This window comes from Neophocaena asiaeorientalis, unplaced genomic scaffold (assembly GCF_003031525.2).
Source record: "Neophocaena asiaeorientalis asiaeorientalis breed wild unplaced genomic scaffold, Neophocaena_asiaeorientalis_V1.1 scaffold40, whole genome shotgun sequence".
In the NCBI taxonomy this organism is placed as follows: Eukaryota; Metazoa; Chordata; class Mammalia; order Artiodactyla; family Phocoenidae; genus Neophocaena; species Neophocaena asiaeorientalis.
The window spans coordinates 11,475,799-11,482,724 of NW_020185335.1; the positions used below are offsets into that span (position 1 = coordinate 11,475,799).

At 55.9% G+C, this 6,926-nt stretch overlaps 1 protein-coding gene across 1 annotated transcript in view; it reads left to right on the forward strand.

Annotated features, from left to right (window-relative positions):
- Window positions 1-1,942: 1,942 nt before the first annotated feature.
- ADAD2 (adenosine deaminase domain containing 2) overlaps window positions 1,943-6,926 on the forward strand; it is a 5,828-nt gene continuing 844 nt past the window's right edge. Inside the window, exons 1-7 of the mRNA XM_024735724.1 lie at window positions 1,943-2,402; window positions 5,416-5,556; window positions 5,885-5,932; window positions 6,020-6,145; window positions 6,228-6,378; window positions 6,456-6,623; window positions 6,671-6,897. Coding sequence (XP_024591492.1) covers window positions 1,943-2,402; window positions 5,416-5,556; window positions 5,885-5,932; window positions 6,020-6,145; window positions 6,228-6,378; window positions 6,456-6,623; window positions 6,671-6,897 — 1,321 coding nt within the window. The remainder of the gene's footprint in view (window positions 2,403-5,415; window positions 5,557-5,884; window positions 5,933-6,019; window positions 6,146-6,227; window positions 6,379-6,455; window positions 6,624-6,670; window positions 6,898-6,926) is intronic.

The following is a 6,926-nucleotide window of genomic DNA, read 5'->3' on the forward strand; positions in this document are numbered from 1 at the left end:
GTCTCTTTCTGGTTTAAGGACCCTTGTGATTACATTGGGCCCACCCAGCTAATCTCCCTCTCTTAAACTCAGCTGATTAGAAGCCTTAATTCCATGTGCAATCGTAATTTCCCCTTGCCATATGATGTAACAGAGTCATAGGCTGAGGCGATCATGATGTGGACATCTTGGGGGTACCATTATTTTGCCTACCACATCACTATTCACACCACCCATCCAGCTTCTGCTCGGGGAGGCCAATTCCATTTCCTCCTTCCTTCTTCCCTTTCTATAAACAAGCTGTTAGGTTTCCTCCTGTTACTGATATATACTTAACATGCAGTTAAGTGTACAAGTCTTAAGTGTACACTCATCAGGTTCTTACATACATATAAACCCACATAACCACCACCCAGATCAAGACAGGGAACATTTCCATCACTGCAGAAAATTCCCTGGTGCCTCTTGCCAGTCAGTACCTCCTTGAAGAAGTCACCACGATTCTGACTCATCACCACAGATTAATTTTGCCAGCTCCAGAACTTTATATAAATAGTATCATGTGGAAGATAGCCTTTTTAGTCTGGCTTCTTTCACTCAACACGCATATGTGATTGTAAGCACAAAGTTAGCTTGTCTATTTTTAAAAAAAATTATTACTGAGTAATAGTCCATTGTCTGAATATATCACCATTTGTTTGTGCAATTTCCTGCTGGTGACGTTTCTGGGTTTGGTGACTCTGGTGAAGTCTTTGTGGATTTGTGTAGCCCTCATTCCACTACTGAACACCTGCTATGCTGTTCCTCTACTAGGCATAATTCTGCTCTCTGGGCTACACACGAAAGAAAAACCATAATTCCTGATGCCAATCCTTGAAACGTTTGGGAGCTTACATCTATGCCGCTCCCCGCAGCTGCTCTTCCCGAGTCAAATGTTACTGGTTCTACCAACTGCTCCTCCTATGCCTCTGTATCCACACTGCCCCAATCCTGGCTAGTGTTCTGAGACCCAAAGGTAGCAATCAGCAGCCGAAGCAACAGTGAAAAAGCGTACAGGCTGTAAACTGAATCATTGGTCACGTTTTCCCACTCACTGGCTCCAAGACTGTTAAAATTTCCAACCCCTTCAAGCAACTGTGTTGCATCGTAGCAGGCCATATGTAAATTGTCTTCATCCCTAACTTCCTTTCATTTTTGTTTTATCTCCTTCATCCCTAGTCCCTCATCTTAAAGAATTGTTCTCTTGCGATATTTTTAGGAACCAACCCAAAATTCCTTCTGGGAAAAAAAAAAAAAAAAATCGGGGGATGGATGGGTGGACAGGGTACCAAATGAGTAATTTTAGCTAGAGCACACATGGAGCATTTACAGTTGGTTTCAGGAAGGCCTACGGTGAACAGTTTTTAAATGTAGGTCCTAAAGATTCTGTGGGGCTGCTGCAATTGAAACACCTTCATTTACCGAAAGAGGACTGACTTTCCACCTCCCCCCGCCCCTCCGCCCCCGCCAGGCTCAATTAAGCAGCTGGGGGCAGGCTGGCATGATGTGGCGTGATTTGGGAGGCATCCTAGGATGGGAGCAGGGGTGAGGTGCTGGACTTGGGTCCCCAGACCCCTCCCCTGGTCTTTGCCTCCCCAATACCAGGCAAGGGCCGAGAAGAAGCTAATGCGAGTGCAAGGCCCCATCCCCACCTCACACCTGAAGCCCCGCCCCCCAGAGGTAGGATGTTGGGCAGGTGGCCACTCAGTCCACATCCAACGGTTTGGGAGACTGGCCTTTCCATTGGCTGGGCACACTGTCGGCCACAGCTTTATGGGCTCTCATTGGCTAGGAGAAAGGTAGGAGGCGGAGCTCTCCATGCGCTGTCTGTCGTGTCACGTGCTCCCCACGCGCGAGCGCGTGTAAAAGGGCCCGGGTGGCGTGAGAACGTGCCCACTGTCCTCTCGGGTCCTCGCGTCCGGCCATGGCTTCACAGGCCAGTGCAGCCCTGGGGGCGAACGCAGGTGCCCGCAGGAAGACCCGCCTGGCGGCGTCATTGCAGATCAGCCCCAGGCCCAGCCCCAGGCGGCCTTTGGCCAGCCTGGGCCAAGACTCCTGGGATATCGTGCCCGCTCCCAACTCGGACGACGCCGAGCAGGGCGGGCAGCTCCAGGCCTCGGCGACGGGGCATAGTGGGCCCGGGGTGGGGGCCCGTGTCTGGGAACTGAGGACAGCCCGGGCACAGGAAGACTCGAGGGGAAGGATGGGGAGGTCCCAGAGGGTGTCCTTTCCGTCCGCCGGGCCCGCCGGGGAATTCCCGACGGCGGCCAGACAGCTGGGCCTACAGATCAAAGACCCGCCACCGGGCCAGGCCGTGGCCTTGCTTACTCAGTGCGCGGCCGCTCTGGGAGTCTCCCTGATCTTCCGAGAGGACCAAACAGCAGGTGAGGCCCAGGGGGCTGGGACGGCCGTGTGCCCTGGGCCGACCCCAGATGAAGGGAGGAGCACTGTGAGTTGGGCCTGAGCCTGGGGCCCGAGGGTAGGCCCTGCTGTGAGCAGCGTGGTGCCAGGAGCACCAGGTACATCAGATTTCTAACTGGCAGGTCATGGCCACATCTGAAGCTTGGGTTGCTTAAAGGACCTGCCTCAAGCTATCCCAGCCTTTCAGCAGGCTTTTCTGAGGGCCAGTTACATACAGTTAGAGTTGCCATGCCAGCACTGGAGAGGAGATACCTGAGCGAGGGCCAGCCCCAAAGTCAAAGACATAATCAAACACAGCGTGATGATGGCAACGCGGCAAAGAGATGTAATCATTACAGTCCTCCCCCTGCCCTCCCCAAGAGCAATACACCAGGTCCTAAATTCAGGTTCCCAACTTTAAGCCAGTACATTCCCTGCTTCTCATGAGGCAGCAAGAGAATCATCGCTTAAGCTTTGGGGAGCATTTGTAAAACCTCCTAGGAGAACCCCAACGGAACAGCTCAAAAAGAGATAATGTGTTAAAAATCTACCCGGGATTTGTTTTAATCAGGTATGGTAAGACAGCAGACGTGAGAATGATTGCCCTGAAGGAAAAAGTAAATACAGATCCCTAGAAACAGGAGGCACAGCTTGCCATGCCGGACCATGTGGGAAAGGATGGGGGTGGTCCGGAGGTAGAGGAGAGGGCAGAGCACAGCCCACAGCCTTTATTGGGGTTTTCTTGGGGCAGAACGGTTGAGGCAGGGTAGGGTACAGAGTAAGTTTAGGCTTGAGGAAGGCAAGACAGTAAGTTTAGGGGTTAGGGGTTGGTTCCTAGTTGTCCAGTACCTGGCCTGGGGGCTGATTTAGGGTATGGGGAGTGTTGGCTTGTGTGAGAGTTTGATGGTTGGGGCGCGAGCTCTGGATTGGTTGGTTTCTATACGAAAGGGCGTGCTTGCAGGGGACTCATCTGCTATGTCCAGGCATTAGCTAGCCCTGGGAGGGTCGGTCTCTCCAGGATCAAATCCCCAAATGCCAGAGCATCGGGAATACAGAAGTAAGGGAATGCATTCAACAGCAGTGATGCTAGCTAACGTTCGTGAGTTCTGGAGATGGGCCAGGTGTTGTTTGAAGGCCTTCAGACAGTAACTCCTGGAGTCCTCACAAGTATTCCTCGAGGGAGCACAATACCGTTACCACCACTTTACACATGGGGAGACTGAGGCCAGAGGGGCCGTAGCCCAGAGGGGGCCCTCTGCATTCAGAGCCTGTGCTGAACCACTGGGTAATATCGGCCCCTCCCTTCTGCCTAAGGTCCCCCTTTCCACTATTCACATGCATAGGCATATTTTCAGTCATTTTTATTTTGGTAAAATTTCAAAGAGTAGTATAAAAGAGCTCCCACAAACTCTTCATCCAGTTTCTGCAGTCACATTTGCCACACTTACTTTGTGTATGTCTCTCTCTCTCTCTCTCCCTTCTATATATTTATATATGAATATCCATATTCATTTGTCCTGCTCAATCTGAACACTGATTTACTGCTCCTTAAACACTTCAGTATGTATTTCCTAAGAACGAGGACATCGTCTTATATAATGGCAGTACAATGATCGAATTCTGGAAGTTGAATATTGATATGATCCTATTAGCTAATTACCATTCACATTCAATTTTTGCCACTGGTCACAATAATGGCCATTTTTTCCCCAACCCAGCATGACCTATCACATTAGCTCTTACACCTCTTTAATCTCCTTTCATCTGAAACAATTCCTCAGAGTGTCTCTGGCTTCAGGACATTGATGATTTTGCAAAGTAAGGGCCAGTTGTTCTGTAGAAATTCCGTTCACTTGGGTCTGTTTCCTCAGGATTGGGTTCAGGTGATGCATACCTGGCAGGAACGCCTGTAGGAACCTCGTGGCCCTGGCTGTGCATCCCACCAGCAGACCTGAGACCTGTTTGTCCTACCCCTGGGATGTCAGCTGGGAGGGCCTGACTAGGGTGGTGTCCGCCAGGTGTCTTCACTTCCCCCTGGGTGTGTCATCAGTCATCCGAGGGGGGCACCTCCAGATGGCGTGACTATCCCGTTCCCCAGAACACCATCGCCTCGTGGCTCTAGCAGCCTTCGATGATTGTTGCCAGATTTAATTGTCACCCCGCTGGCTGCCATGGATTCCTGATGCTAGCCTTCCTTCTGCATCTACTAGTTGGCTTTTTTTGTGTGTGTGTGGTACGCGGGCCTCTCACTGCTGCGGCCTCTCCCGCTGCGGAGCACAGGCTCCAGGCGCGCAGGCCCAGCGGCCATGGCCCACAGGCCCAGCCGCTCCGCGGCATGTGGGATCCTCCTGGACTGGGGCACGAACCCGTGTCCTCTGCATCGGCAGGCGGACTCTCAACCACTGCGCCACCAGGGAAGCCCCTAGTTGGCATTTTTGATGCCCTTTTAAAGTAGGTGAATCTCTGTGCTAGGGAGGGGTACTGAAATGTGGGTTCTCTTCTAAAAGGGAGACCTTTGGGCAACCAGTTTAGCAGCAGATAGCAGCAAATACCACAAACGGAACTAAATTTATGCCCTTTGACCAAGTGATCCCAGTTCTAGGATTTTTCATCTGTCTCTGTTGTGTCATAAGTAACACCTGAAGTGGTAGTGTTTGGAAGATGACCCTTTCAAATGTAGAAAAGCAATAGAGCTGTGTGTCTGGGGGAAGACAGGGGACCTTCATCCTGGGAACAGTGTAGCCCTGGATGTGGGTCCTGGCACCACCTGGGCACACTGCCTGCCCTTTGTGTGCCCCCTCTGTAAAGTGGGGTCGTAGGGAGCTGTTTCAGAGGGCCTAGTGAGGATTCTGAGTGGGCATGGCCTGGATGGAGGTCAGCAGGCATGTCATCTTGTCATTCTTGTCCTCCTCACTGGCAGGTGTCATGGCCCTCCTAGAAAGGGCCCATGATGCGGATAAGGTGCGCGGTGCTACTTCTCAGCCCCTCCTTCCCCAGACCCCTGCTTGCCCTTCTCCGTGTCCGTGGAGCTGGATGGGGTGGTCTGCCCTGCGGGCACTGCCTACAGTAAGGCAGAGGCCGAGCAGCAGGCAGCTCTGGCTGCCCTCCGCTACATCCAGCATCGGCTGGAGAGCCCAGGTACAGGGGGAGGTGACCCAGGGCCCTGAGCCCCGGCGGGGGGCGGATGCACGTGTGTGGGGAGGGGTGAGTCGCTGCGGAGACCATCTGGGCATCAGGACCCGGCCCGCAGGGAGCTGACCTGGCCCTAACGTCCTTTGAAGGATGTTAGCAGTCCCTGAGGACAGGGACTGCTGGGGGCAGCCCAGGAACTTTGGGCTTCTGGAGGATGAGCCCCCCCCACACACACACACTGCTTGCCAGTGGGACTTCTGGGATTCCTGAAGGGCACAGGACAGGAGGGCAGACCCCAGCACCTACGGCAGCCCGCCCCTTGTCTGTCTTCCAGAGACCCCAAAGACCCCCAGCTGGCCTCCACTCGCCCCCCTGAGCATCGGTAGGTGGGCCCCCATTGACCTGACCCCTGGCACGGGAGGGACGTGGCCTGTGGGCCCCCCACCGCCGCCCTCTCCCTCACCCGCAGAGAACCTCCTGACCCACGAGCAGCGCTGCGCGGCCGTGGTCAGCGCCGGCTTTGACCGCCTGGTGGACGCGAGCTCGCAGTACTGGGCCTGCAAGGGGACTGTGGCCGCAGTCATCCTGGAGAGAGGTAGGGCTGGCCCTGCCCCTCACCTCGGAAGGCCCCTGGGCCTCTCGCCTCAGTCTAGTCATCTCTGCCCCCTTCCCCGCAGAGGTCCCGGGCGCCCAGGGCCACGCCAAGGAGATCTACCAGCTGGTGGCGCTGGGCACCGGCGGTGGCAGCTGTGCCAGGTGGCTGGACTTCTCGGGCCGACAGCTCCACGACTGCCACGGGCTGGTGGTGGCCCGCCGGGCCCTGCTGAGGTGAGGGGTCGGGGGGACCCTCTGCGGCCGCTCCGGGTGGGCCGGGCCGCCCCAGCTGCTGCTCCCTCCGCCCCCAGGTTCCTGTTCCGGCAGCTCCTGCTGGCCACGCAGGGGGGCCCCAAGGGCAAGGAGCGGTCTGTGGTGGTCCCCCAGCCGGGGTCCGGGCCCCCCTTCGCCCTCAAGCCCCGGATCTTCCTGCACCTGTACGTCAGCAACACCCCCAAGGGAGCTGCCCACGACATCTAGTATGTGGCGCGCCCGGGGAGGGCCGTGTGGGTGGGGGTGGGGAGAGCGGCCCTGAGCCCCGCGTCCTCCTCCCGCACAGCTGCCAGCTCCGCCTGCAGGCCCACATCCAGGGGCGGCTGAAGCCCGTGTGCTACGTGGCCCCTGCGCTCCGCGACACCCACGTGGGCTGCCTCTCGGCCAGCGACAAGTTGGCACGCTGGACCGTGCTGGGGCTGGGCGGTGCACTGCTGGCCCACTTCCTGCCCCCCATCTATGCCAGCAGCCTGGTCCTGGGTGAGGCCCGAGGGCGGGAGGGCTGAGGC